Genomic DNA, 14222 nt, shown 5'->3' with positions numbered 1-14222 from the left:
CAGCAAAATTTCATTTGTTTCTTCAAAATGTGGCCTGATCCATTGTCCCTCTCCTGTGACCTGTGAAAATGAGTCATTGAGCTCAGTGACAGTGGTAAGTGCGAAATGCAGCATCAAAGGGACATAATGGGGGCCTCTTAGGACTGACAAAAAACCACCATTAATCAAGGCGTGCTCAAGAGGTGCCAACTTATTAAGGCATGGGAGCTGCACGGTCCTGAGTGCCCGCCCTTCCATGGGGGGGTGGATGCAGAGGGATGTGCATCCACACTGCCCCACAGCCAGGGAGGAACCTGAGCACAGCTGCTGCCTGGGCAGGTGGTCTCTGCTCTGGAAGTCCCACGGATTTGCTCACTTGTTTTCCAAAAGAGGTTATGGAACTGTGCTTTTCCAGGCAGCTCCTTGGTATAGAGAGTGGGGATGGAGCTTGGCTCCTGATACCCAACACCGCTGCTGTCACTGTAGGAGCGATGGGTGGGACACCAGCCCAGCTCAGGAGGGAGATGTCAACATTTCCAACCTGAACCTACAGCTTCCCAGAGACAAACACACACTGTCCATCCAGCAGCACCCTGCTCTGATCCCTCTGTGCCATCCCAGGGCTGAGTGAAGAGGGAAGGCACAAACTGCACAGAGACCAGAGTGGGTTGGAAGCTCTAGCAAAATCACCCAGGGCATTATCCCAGGTATCAGAGCCCAAGAGGCCTGAGGACAAACCTGTGAGACAGCAGCCGGGCAGCTGAAAGGGTGGGGCCCCAATTTTAGCTGGTGGGGGGCAGAAAACCAAAGCCAAACATCAGAAAACCAAAGCAAAAAGGTAAATCTCCGCAAAACCCAAACCTCTGCAGCAAAGCAGGGCGTTTCAACCCTCTCCTGAAATCCATGTCATTAAACAGAATAACTTGGGACTCCAAATGACTCTCACTTTCAAGGTCCTGCATTCAGAGGCCCACAATGGAGAACAATGAGGTAGAGAAAAAGCCGAGGATCTTGACGCTGCATTCAGAGGGCCATCTGGTCTGGCCAGCACCGCCAGCGCTGGGAACGGGCAGCGTCGTGGGTTGAGATTTAATCTGAGCCACTTATTGAGTAACCTCAGGCGAATCATTTGACCTCCTTTTGCCTCAGTCAACCCAACTGTAAAATTGGGTTTAAAGCAAGAACCTCTCTGAAAACCATATGCTGTGCCGAGGAGGAGTGGGAGCAGACTCCCACCCCAGCAACTGGGCTGTGATGATGGGGAGAGCCAAAACTGGAACAGAGGAGTAAGTGCCTGGAGAGGGGAACTGGCTGATGGCTCTCCTGGGTCTCATCCTACCATCCCTGGGAAAGCAGCTTTGGCCCCCATCAGAGACTCCCCCAGAAGAGGGATTTGTGATGTCTGCCCTTGCTCCTATCATCATTGCACCCAGAGGCTCCAAACATTCAAAGGAGGGTCCTCAAATCCTGATCCCACAGCGGGCAGGGTTCGACACAGAAGTCAGGTATCCTTCTCTATGGCTTCTCTGCCCTTTTATTTATTTACATATTTTGCTGTTTTCAGTAGCTGTGAGTTACAGCCATGACCAGAGCTTGGAGGCAAACACTCTTTAACTCGCTGGTTCCCCACTAGACCAAGAGCATTGATTGCTCTGGTCAAATACCCCCAAAAATCAATTCCTACTCACAGCCTTGCCAATGAACAGCAGCAGAACACCACCCTCCCTCTCACCTGGGTCCCCACTAAATCCAAAATAGCAACTTGACCCCCCAAGTCCCCAGGGGTAGCAATGATAGCACGGCCCAAGCTGGGTTCAGAGAGGGGAAACTGAGGCATAGCTGATGCATCAATGTGACTGGCCACACTATGGCCAGGTGGGACCCTTGTAGGGCAGAATGAGAAGGAAAGCCACATATAACCACCACACTATCCCTAGCCTGCTGGAAAAACAACCATGTAACTTGTGGCATTACAAATCCATCAGCTGAGAAGAGCCTGAGATACAGAGCTGCTCAAGGTGACAGCACCAAAGAGATCCTGGGGTGATGATGATTGTCAGCAGAAGACCAAGGAAGCAGACACCTGCCCTCCAAAGAAAGTAACAGAAAAAGGTGACCCCAAGCTTCAAGGAGAAGCTGGAGCAAAGCAGCAGCCAGAGGGAGAAGCAGTGTCGGAGCATGTAAGGCTGGACACCGTGCTGCCTCCCCAGAGCTGCCCACAGAGCATCACCCCCTGCCAGAAGCCCAGGAGCAGCTTCGTGCTGCCACCGTGGGCTGCAGAGATGTCAGAACTTCCTCAGCTGTGCTCTAAGAGTTAATTGAGACAAATAACTCAACAGTGCTCCCATTAATGAAATTCTTCTGATATATTTCCCCTGAGCTTTCCATAAATGACTAAGTGACATTACTGCCTGCAGTGCAAGCCCCCTGTATGAGAGATAACATTGCTGGAGCTAAGGTTGGCGCATCCACGTTAGGAGCCTGGCGGAGAAGTGCAAGATGGTATTTAAATAACTATCACACTGCTAAGAAATGAGCAGCCAGAAGAAATATGGTCTTATAATGTGCTCAAGTCTCAGGATGAATCCTGCTGGCTGTTACACACAGACACTGAAAATGTGGTGGGTGGTTAAGTGACAAACTCTTTTAATCCTGCAAATCTACTACAATTCCCCATCAAATCTCTCCTATCTCCCCCTGGTGACTCCTATATCTGGACATTTGTTTTGCAGCACACCCAGGGCCAAGTATTGCAACAGTACAGATGTGAGAGGCAGCATCATGTGAGCCAGTATGTCCTAGAGGCAGCCAGAAGAGCTGATGGAGGGAAATAACCCACTCAGCCATCATATCCATTCCCTGGAAACCTCTCAGTCTTTTTGCTGTATATAATTTCTCTTTCTTCTGCTTGTTGTTTTGGTTTTTGGTTTGGTTTGGTTTTTTTTGTAATTCCTGATGAGCATTTCTTGCCTGAGACCATTGCTCTAAACCCAAACCTTGCTCTGGGTTTACCAAGAACCCTGACAATACAGAAACACCACTGGCAGCAGGACTGAGCCCTTATGCTCGGCATTTGGGCATTAGATGCAAGTGGAGAAAGTAAAAAAAAACAAAACAATAAAACAACACATAAAATCTTGTTTGTGGGTGGAGGAAAGCTTTAGGTAGGGCTCTGCTGACAATAAACTGTAGGTGCACAAGGAAATCCAACAGCAAACCCAAGTGTTTAAGGTCTGCCTTGATGTTTTGAGGCAACGCTCCCCATCTGCATCCAAACAGTGGCACTGCCCAGGAAATACATTGGTGACAACTTTGGTGCTACCTTATTTAAACCTTAATTTAAAATGCTAACTTCATAATGAGTGGAACAAAACTGTGTAAAAACATTTCCCACTCTAATCCTGGTTTGATCCCCCCAGTATGGTCTTCTTTTGTAATTACATCCCTTTGTGATCTCACTCTAATGCCTTGTATTGTGACCCATAAAACAATCAGCCCCCTTTGTCTCTCCCTAATCCTTTTAGACTTCCTTCTTGTCTCTACACTCTTGTAAATGCTGCCATTATTTGGGCTCAGCAGCTCTTCCCACCACCCCTGAGCCTGGAAAGGGGGCTGCAGGTTAAACCCTGAATATATACCGGGCAGAGGAGCTGAAATGATGGGAAGATCTTTCCAGATTTAAAAACCCCGCCATTCCCAACCTCCTCCACAGCCTGGCAGGGAAACCAACTTTGCAAGCATGGATATGCACAAACCTCAGCCCCCTCCTTTTTATCCTTTGCAGATGACCTTGAGACCCTTGGCTTGAAGGTCGCAGCAGCCATCATGTTTGCAGGGAGAGGATGCTTGGCCTCAGGCTGGGCAAGAGAAGCTGCTGCTGCTGTCTGCTGGGATCAATACAGAGAAAAGAGGCAACATCTGCCTTGCCAGGGCAGGATGCAGAAGGGAAGGGGGCAAGGGAATAGAGAAGGGATGCCTGGTGCTAAGCTTGGCTAAAAAACAGTCACCCCCCACAACAAAACACGAGGAAAAAGCCGTTTTCATAAGCCCAGATCTCTCTAGAGCTATTTTCAGGTCTCACAGTTCTTTAAATATTGGGCAGGTCCACATCAGCAAGCTTCAAGAGATCTTGAAAGCGATCAAGCTTCAGCTCCAAGATGCCCAACTGACTGACTTTCCCTCTTTCCTGTTTTGCGCTTTTTTTTCCATATTATAGCACCAAATCAGACAGGGAAAATTGCTACTCTCAGGCTGGATACGTGCAGAGCCTGATCCGATACCCAGTTTGATGGCAATTTCCAATTAGTGGTAACTGCTTGTTATTGAGTGATATAATCAATGGATTGTACTCCACTGGCTGGGCTGTGATTTATGATGATGTGGAGCCAACTCTGTCAAATTACAGCATGGGCAAAAAGGACTGGAAATGCCATGGGACAACAGGATTGGAGCCAAGTCAGCCCAAGTTAAGCAAAGGGTGGTGATGAGAAGAAAGGCAAACACATTTTGGGGAGTTCACCTTCCAAAGAAGAAATCTTCACCCTAAGAATGTATAAGCTTCTGGTACACACAAGGGAAATGCAGCTCCTCAAAGGGACCCACAAAGAGACAGCTAAGCAGTGCCTCCAGAGATCACTCTGCCTACAAAACTGAATTTAATTAAGACAGCTCAGAGCCATGCGAAATTATGAGACTGTCATTAGGAGAAAGCAAAGATCTGTATTCAATAACCTGATCAGATTACAAAAACATGTTGCATTCCACAACCTTTTAAACCAACACACCAGGATTTGAACAGATGCAGAAACAGCAACTGAAAAAATTCCAACCAGCTTGTCAGGCAGAGGGTGGAAATGCCCAGGGCTTCTGCTCAGCTCAATCACGCATGGGCTTCTTGCAGCCTTGTACTTGTTCAAAAGCAGCTTACACCCCAAAAACATTATAAACATTCTCAGTGTGTTTAGAACCTGACCTGCCAATCCACAAACCAGCCAGGGGCCACTTCTCTCCACTGAGCATCTTCAGTTGGTAGTGATGGCATAGAGAAATCCCCCTGAATTTAAGTTAAATAAATTTAACAAGCTATTTCTTCAGGAAGAAGGTTTTAAGCAGAGCCCACTCCCTGGGGAAACCACACACACCTCAAGCCCATCAGGGCTCCACTGATACCAGCATATTCTTCCAGTTACATTTTACTTGATAGTTGAAGTATATTTGAAACATTAAAAAAAAACCCAAAACAACTATATCCAGCCCCCAATTTCCTGAATGCAAATATGTACATTCCTCCAAGCCAAGAAGATTATATTCCAAGCAATAACACAAAGCCAGGGTCTGTAAGGGTGATATGAGACTAACAGCCTGCCTTTGAAGACAGCGAAAAGTGCAGCAGAGCTCTCGAGGGGCTCTGGTCTGTCAGATCCCTTTTATTCCTCAGTAGCATGGCCTTGATCAACTTTCAAGATTTTTGTTTGTGAAAGGTTTTTATTTCTCCTCTGCTTTTGTGTTCAGATGTCAGGCTCAGAGGGAAGAAGAGACTGGCACTGGGATGAGGTTTTACCCACTGGCAGTATTTACTCTGCTTCGCTAAGGTCTGCTTAGCACTTAGGTTTAGTAATTTTTTTTCCCTTCCAGGCAGCCAGCACCCTTTTTCTTCACTGCAATAGTCCCCTCATCTCTAAAATGGGGATAATTACCCTCCTCCTTTGTTTGACCTGCTTATGGGGACTTGGGGCAAGGAAAATCACTATTACTTGTGTGTGTAACCACCCTGAGACATGGGAGCTCGAGGGTACCACTATGATTCATTCTTAGGAGATTTCATCTACATTTAAACCAAGTCCTAAGTGCAAGAGCATGCTCCTGCAGTTCCAGCCCAGCAGGGAGTTTCCCCTAAGCAGCATGTTACATCTACTCACAACATCCTTTTTTATCCCCATTACCTGCAGGCACCTGCAGCATCAAGGCCAGATGCCCCTTGGTTTGTGTTTTCACCCAGACCTGTTCTCAGGGCTGGCAAGAAACCAAGACTGAAGCAATAACAGAGTCCAGAGCATTTTCAGCACGATCCCTTTTTCATTTTGATTCATGCAAAACTACAGCAACAAAAGAGAAAGCAGTCCAGGGACACACAGTGCATCACATACATATTGATGGAGGAGCAGAGATAACAGTGTTTATTGATGACCCCACCATCCCAAAGGTAATTCCTCCAGCTCTCACACCTCCTGTTCACAGCCTTGAAAAGTTTGATGTTGGTGCTTGTGCACCAGCACAAGCACTCCCAAGCTCAGAAACACCAAAGCCATTCACCAAAAGTACTCCAAGGTTTAGCACCACAAGACAGAGGAGTTTGAGATCCAGCTGCTAACCTGGCAGGGACCCAAAGCCCTTGGCTCCTGGACAACGTCACTTCTTACACAGCTGAAAAGCTAGGTTTGCAGATGGCCACTTCATGCACTCAGGGATTGTTACACACAAGGGCTGGAGTGTTCCCTTGGTGGGCTGCCAGCCGGCCCGGGCGCTGCAGGGAGTGGGCAGCAGAACTCCAAGATGCCCCCCCTCCTCCCCAGCCCCAGCCTTTGCTAGAGACTTTTCCTGCTTTGCAACAAAAAAAAAGAAAAAATAAAAAAAAAAAAAACAACACAGAGCGATTTACAAATGTAATGCAAGTGGTAGTAAGTGGCTTGCCCAGAAAGTAAAGCAGTAGCCATCCCCCAAACACAGTAGGAAACCCTTCAATAGAACTTCTTATCAAACCAGCACCAGGCCAGGTCTTAAGGCCATACCAGACACCTGGTATGTACATAAATTACACCCAGCAGCAACTTCTGGATAAATAAAAAAAGGATTAGCAGTTTCACCCCCAGGTCTCACAGTCTGTGAGCAAAGCTGGACACCAACACTACAGAGACAGAAACCAACACAACACCTCAGCTCTGCCACCTGCCCCAGGAAAACCCCAGCAACCAGAGCTGGCAAGAGGGAAGCCCACAGAAGTTCCAATAGCAGAGACCAACAGGACCAACTGCTCCAGCTGTGGCAAAGCAATGAGCTAAGCCAGGCACTGTGCAGGGCTGGAGTCACAGCCCGCCCTGTAATTCTTTCTCCCCCACCTTTAAATTTCATTCCCTTGCTGACATTTTCATCTCTCTCCTCCTCTGGGCTCCCCCACCAGACAATCTGTCTGGTGTTGTTAGCCTTGCCCCCAAAGGCACTGCCACGTCGGGTAGTAAATAAGACCTCGCTGCCTCCACACTGCCTGCCTTAAATAACAACATGAAAGAAACCATGACCTTCAGAAGGTCTTTATATATGGTTTGGAAAGTGCTGTATGCCAAGCAGAGCCCAGCCATGCTGCACAGCAAAGGGGCTCCCAAACCCACCACAGGAGATACACAAACCATGGGGCTATTTCACCACGTGACTGTAATATAACTCACCCCTCTGAGAAAGGGAATTTAGTAGAAGGTGGCTTTCCCTTTTCTCCCCCTGAGAAAGCAGATCAGCTCTTCCCTCAGATCTGGACAGCTCCACACATTACACACCAGCCAGATCCCCACACCAGACCCAGGGTCTTTCTTCTCTTTTCCCTTTTCAACCCTCCCCCTGTGAACACCCAGCAGCCACCAAACTGCCCTCCTGCTGCCCAGCAAGTCCAGACCCCCCAGGAGGTGCTGGTGGGACGATGCCCATACTTACTCGCTGCCTGAATCTTGGCCTTCCTGCTGACCACCAGCCCATAGTGGTTCTGGGCCATGCAGTCATATTCCCCTTCATCTGAGGACCCATCCCCCCGGAGCCTCTGGAAGCGGGAGACGTAGAGGGAGCCGTTGGCCAACATGAAGGCGTTCTCGCTGTCCACGATCATTACGCCGTTCTTCCGCCAGGTGATGGTGATGGGTTGGATGCCCTCCACCTGGCAGTAGAGGACCAAGGGCTGCTCCTGCACAGCTATGTCATCGGAAGGCTCCACCACAAACGCCAGCTCGGAGGAATGGCCAAAATCTAAAATAAAGAGAGAAGGGCAGAGTCAACAGTGTGTCCACTAAAACTGCTACGGCAGCTAACGGAACGGTGGAAATGGTTTGGATGGACTGGGCTACGACAGGGCTACAGGGTGGCTGGAGAAACACAAAACCCTTGGGCATGCTTTGTCTCCCAAGGCTTTGCTATCAAAATCTCAAGGTGGAGTTTCTGAAGGCACAAACACAGGCACAGACCTTCGAGGCTGCGTTTGGAGACGCCTGTGAAGAGGACAGACAGGCACAGCCCTCCCATGGCTCACCAAACCCCAGCTCCAAATCACCCCGCCTGCACATCACCTCTTCACCTCCCTTCAACAAGGTACAGCACAAGGCAACAAAAACTCACTTAAGCATGAGGCATCTGCCATTCCCACCACAGGAGCAGAAGTTCAGACCCATTCAATAAAACTTCTCTCCTGCCATGTCAGCAGGCACAGAGGGGGCTGTGATGGCCCAGACCCATGGGCAGCACAGCCAGAGGAGGGGAAGAAGGGGCTCAGCAGCTCCTGATCCAGAGCACATTGTCATCAGCATCCTCACAACAGGCTGAGCAAGAGGCTGGTTGCCTCTCTCATGTTAACACCACACTCTTTGGTGGCTTTCAGGCTGTAACATGGCAGAGGATGGTGCTACTCAGCCCTTAATGAAGAGCAAGTTAAGCACTGAAATACAAAGGCCCAACCTTCTGGCTCAGCAACATAAAAGGTTTCTTGCAAAGCAATTACACTAAATGACATCCACCAGAGATAAGTCACTGTGGAATCTGCACCAACAACAAGCAAACCCTTACCTCCCATCCTACAGATACATACTCGTTTCCTTCTTGAATGTTTACACACTACATCCTTGGCATGTCACACTTGACTTGGTCCAACACACCTTTTTAGGGTGTGATTTGCCATACAGGCATGATTTGATGCTACAGGACAGAAATATTGTTGCTTAAAGGTTTGCCCAAAATACATATTGACATGAAAGTAAAAGTGACCAAGAAACAGGAGTCAGTTGAAGTGTATAAAGTCAGGAACGGAAGCAAATTTATTTTTTTATTAAAGAGCAGCAATGGAGAAATTATTTAGTGTGAGTGTGGTGAGGTACTAGAAGAAGTTCCCCAGGGAGGTTACGGCTGCCCCATCCCTGGAAGTGTTCAAGGCCAGGTTGGATGGGGCTTGGAGCAACCTAGTGGAAGATGTCCCTGCCCAAGCAGGGGGGCTGGAACTGGATGATCTTTAAGGTCCCTTATAAATTAAATCACTCTATGGGTCTATGAAAAGAAACTCCAGATGAGTAAGAAGACTATAATTTCAACCAAACAAGAGGACAAGCCTGAATAAGTTCTCTTGTTAAACAGCCCCTCGATGGGTGGAGGTTTCCAGCTCCTCAAATCTGAGAGTCACCTTCCATGGGATGAGGAACCAACTCCACAGCTGCTCACAGACTTGAGATGCACACAGCAGCTTCACCCAGCAAACATCAGTCACACAACAGCACAGTTTTTGTAACATCTGTCCCTAATACAGACCCAACCAAGAGCCCAAGGCTCAGAAACAGAGTGGTGGGCAGAGTGGCAAAAATTAAAGAGATGAGAAGAGGCAGTTACCCCAAAGAAAAAAAGAAGAAAGAAAGGAAAAAAGCCTGTTTTTTTTCTCTGCAAACCCAGTGAGATTTTTCTTTCTCTCTCTCTCTTTCAGTAAATCCCCATTGCTTTCTATGGCAACTTAAATTGGATTACAGGGGATAAACCTTGAGTGCAACCTGAGCCGAGGCAGATGGACAGAGCAGACAAAGGCAGCAGGAGTAGCACAGGGCAGGTCAAAGGTATTGCTGTCAAGGTATGAGTGTGTGCAGGGGATGGACAAACTCTACTTAGTGACAGACACCTAAACCACACACTTTATTAACCCATTAAGTCTTAAAAAGTCAGGCTAGCTCCAGCCATCTCAGTGATCTATTGCTCACTGTGACTTCTTTTTTATGAGATAGCCCTGGGGTCCTCTCAGCAAGTTAGACTCCAGCCAGCACAAACCCATCAATTACTCTCTTTTTTTTTTTTTTTTTTTTTTTTTTTTGTGAAATTAAGGAATTAGATGAATGCTCCACATTTTTCTGCAAAGTGGGCCAGAGTCTCAACAGCACCCACCACGCTGAGGCCCCATTCCCTGCATGGAAGCTCCTGGAAGTCAGGTCAGATGAGAACCTTCATGCCCTGATTCCCCACTGAACCAAGGGAGACTTCTGACTCCAGAAGACTGAATGAGATTTCAGGATTTCCCCTAACAGGCAAACCGAAAAAAAAAAATCCCTAATGAAATAAATACCCCATCTTCCCCCAGCTCCCTTGTTCTCTTAGATAAAACAGATTATTATTATTATTATACGTACAACAAAAGGAAGAATCAACATAATTACATGCCCTTCCCACAATAGATGTCATTGTAATAACCATCATTAAGGCCTGTGATTGGAGATAATCATGTTTACCTCCAGGAACATTCAGGCTGCATCCTAACTCCAGGCTGTGCCAGCAGCAGAAGTGATGGCACTTCTCACCAGGAATGGTTGTCCTCAGACACACACTGGGGTGGGGATGGACACTGCCTGGTCCTGGGGTCTCCTCAGCTTATAGCCAAGGGTGGGATCGTGCCTCTGTGACACTGTGAGTGGGACACTGCCAGAGTGACACTGTGCAAGGGACAGTGTGCAACTGGTTTGTAAGTTGCAGACACTTTGCAGTGTCCAGAAGCACCCAAATTCCACCTCAGTTGAAGCTTTTCTCATGGGATACTTTTCTGACACTGAAGAAATCCCACTGCTACCTTTGTGGGTCTTCAGGGTCAGGTGGTCAACTAACTGGAAGCATAAGGAGAAGCAAGCCCACCCCATTTGGGGTTCTGGGATAACCCTAACCCTAACCCTATCCATGCTGGGCAGCAGGTGAAGGAAAATTGCTTTGCTTTCTGCAAAGGGATAGAGGGAGGAAGAGCTACCAGCTCTGAGAGAAAGGCCACAAGAAAATCATTTGAGTCCCCATTCTACAAGTCTCCTTTTGAGAAACATTTACCACCTCTCTCAGCCATACCATATGTGGCTATATGTGCAAATATTTAACAAAAAACTATTTCCCCTATTGATCAAGCAGACAGGCATACTCGGAGAAGCCAATTAGCACTTGGGCTTTTGAACCAGGAGATTTATTTAGCACTGAAAGAACTTGGAATTAATGGGAAGCTTAAAAGACACTTTGAAGTACATTTAAAAAAAAAAAAAAAAAAAGTTTAATTATTTTTTACTTGACACTGTGATTCATGTGCAAAGCTTCAAAAGAACTTGCTCATACCCCAGCATTGTCCATTTGGGAAACACAGTTTTGGTTTTCCCTCCTGTGCTTCTAAAAAACACAGCAGCTAATCTCCCCACTCTAATTAGGGGTGACATCCATCACAAAGGACCTCAGTCACATCCCAGCTCACCCTCCTGGACCCTGTCCAGACACACAGCCAGCAAGGGACATCCCTGTCCTGGGAGCAGGAGGTCCCAATAGAGGAAGCCAGGATTAATACTCTGTTTTGAGACAGAGAACATCAATCACAGAGAGATGAACAGAACTGCAAAGGCCTGCCCTGAGCTCCTGGCAATAAGATTCCCCCTGCTTTTCCCTAGGAGCACTGGTAGGGAAACTGGCAGCCCCAGCTCCTCTCTCACCACACCAACAGCATGACTTCCACCTCCAAACTGCCTCTCACTACCAGAACCTGCTCTCTCCTGATTCACTGTGTTTGTTTCCAGATAAATCAACAGTGACCCACCAGTGAGAATGGATAACCACTCCACTCCTGCTTCAATAAAGTCAAAAGATGTCCCTGGATGTCCCCTAAGCCCAGGCCCAAGGTTTTTATAGTTGGATGCACATTAACATTAGGACCAAGAGCCTGGGTGCAGGCCAAAAACTGGCTCCTGTTTTTTGAGTACTCTGGGTTTTTGAAAAAAAAAACAAAAAAACCCCCAAACCTTTCTGCAAAAGGATATGGGAAGAAGAGATATCTGGGCCTGAGAGATGTCCTCCAGCAGATTATAAAGGGTTTCAGGCTGATGAAATTGGCAGCCTAAAAATCCAGCTGGTGCCCCCTTAAATCTCCTTGAGGCTGACCCAGACCCCAAGGAGAACAGCACTACACTGCAGTAAAGTGCAAATTGGCTCTTTAGGGCATCTAGAAAAAATTTGCATTTAAAGAAGAGGAGAATAGGCTGTAACAGGCCCAACATCTCACTAGCAGTAAAGTTTACTAGCTCAGAATTTTTTATTCCCTTTCCTTTCAGATGGGAGGCTATAGAAAGTGATTTTTCCATCAAGGCACATAAACCACATGCACTCGTTATGTGGACTGCAGGAGGTCTCCATCGAGGATAATGTGACCTCTTGGCCACCTGATGTGGAGCCCAGAGACATGCCCAGCACTGCTGCCCTCTGTGGGGGAAGAGATTTTAGCTGAGGAAGGCAAACACAGCCCAAAGAGCCAGAGAAGAGGCCCCAAATAATTTTCAGATGTTGGAGACCAGACTGGGAAAATCCCAGGAGGTTGCTTGTTAAGCACAGCATGGAAGCTGGAAGCATTCACAGCACAAAGACCCTTCCCAAGACAAGCTCAGAGCCCTCGTGGGCTCCCCTGTTTCTGAAGAAAGGACACTGAAACCTGTTGGTGTAGCTGGAAAGGGCAAAGACCTTTTCTGAGTTAATTGCCCAAGACAGCTCCAGCCACAGTGAGGCATCCACAGCACTCAGCAGCCACCCCAGTGAAGGACGTGTTGTTATTTGCATTCCCCCTGTGTTTCACCACCATGACCACATCACAGTCCCACCACAGAGGGCATCAGTGATACAGGAAACAACCACACACCAGGAGACAGCAACAGCCAAGATGAGAAACACTGTGCCCAAAGCCAAGGTCTGCTGTAGCACAGAATGGGGGAACGGAGCAGATTCCTGGGTTTAGCCCTCATCCCTGCAGGAAAGCAGAAGGGAGGTGGCTGTCCCTGTGGCAGGTCCTTTGGACAGACCCAGCAGGGAATGGCCTGGCCATGTGGTGGGTAATGATGCCCGTGGCTCAGAAGGATGGTGGCTGAGAGAGGCATGAAGGCAGGAGGATGCTGAGAGAGTCCCAGGCATCAATAGTGAGCAAACCACCAGCCAGCACAGCCCTATCACTCTGACAGTCCTTGAAATTCAGCTTGAGTATTGGCAAGTAGGACTGGATGGTCTGCAAGGAAAGGGAAGGCAAACTCCTTTTGGAGGAAGAGAAGTTTATGAAAACCTTGGAAACTCTTAATCACATCCAGAGGATTCAAAGGAAACACAGGACTCTCTCCTCCCTGCCACCCCCTCTGCCTTATCACCTCTCACCCCAAAATCCAGGCAGGAGGAAAGCATCACCTCACTCCTCCCAAGGAGCCAAGCATCGCACCCATCTCTGCTTGGTCCCAAACCAGAGCTGTTTCCACAAAACTCTGGGACTTCTCTCCCTTTTTACTCGTTCTCAGGTTTCAGCAGCAAAGATCCTCGTGCAAAAGCATCTTCCCAACTCAGCAGCATCACCCACCACAACCCGCACCCCCCGGATTTCCCATCAGCTTCATCCACTCGATTGCTCGGGCACAACAAACCAACCAAACAAGCAAAAGGGAGCAAAATCCTTGACTCAAACTCTGGTTTTAAATTACCGAGGCAGGAGAGGGTCTGGGTTGTTAAGTGAGGGGGCTCCTCTGGAGCAGAGGGTGCAATACAAGAGGGATGTTTGATACAATAGCCAGGACAGCTCAGGCTGCCGTGTGCTCCGCCCGCCCGGTGCGCTCCCTCTTTGCCTCTCTCTTCTCTTTAAGTGCAATTATTGACGTGTTCTCCTCCTTAACCGTGGGTTTTATACGCTTGCCAAGGACTCCCGAACATGTGTAAACAATTATTTTTATTTTCTTGCAAAACAAAAACCTCGCATATTCTTTTGGATAAGCGGAGGCGGGTGGATTTTCATGAGCCCTGCTACATAATTTATTAGTTTCGAGACTCTGTAAAACTAAAAACTCCAGTAAAGTTCAAATAAGTTTGTGATTTCAAAATAATTTTGAATGGGCTATTCCTGTTCCTGCCCAGCATCATTCAGCTGATTTAAACGGGAAATCTTAATCTGCAGAGAGGGGGCTCCTGCGTTGTTTTGTTGGATCAAA

General features: G+C 47.8%; 1 protein-coding gene across 1 annotated transcript in view; it reads right to left on the bottom strand.

The window, feature by feature from the left end:
* Nucleotides 1-14222, bottom strand: part of IGDCC3 (immunoglobulin superfamily DCC subclass member 3) — an 89831-nt gene that overhangs the window by 71749 nt on the left and 3860 nt on the right. The window contains exon 2 of the mRNA XM_071754162.1: nucleotides 7681-7986. Within this exon, the coding sequence (XP_071610263.1) occupies nucleotides 7681-7986 (306 nt within the window). The remainder of the gene's footprint in view (nucleotides 1-7680; nucleotides 7987-14222) is intronic.

This window comes from Heliangelus exortis, chromosome 11 (assembly GCF_036169615.1).
Source record: "Heliangelus exortis chromosome 11, bHelExo1.hap1, whole genome shotgun sequence".
NCBI classification, from domain to species: Eukaryota; Metazoa; Chordata; class Aves; order Apodiformes; family Trochilidae; genus Heliangelus; species Heliangelus exortis.
The sequence above is the reverse complement of the archived record's forward strand: the minus strand, read 5'-3'. Positions and strand labels throughout refer to the sequence as shown.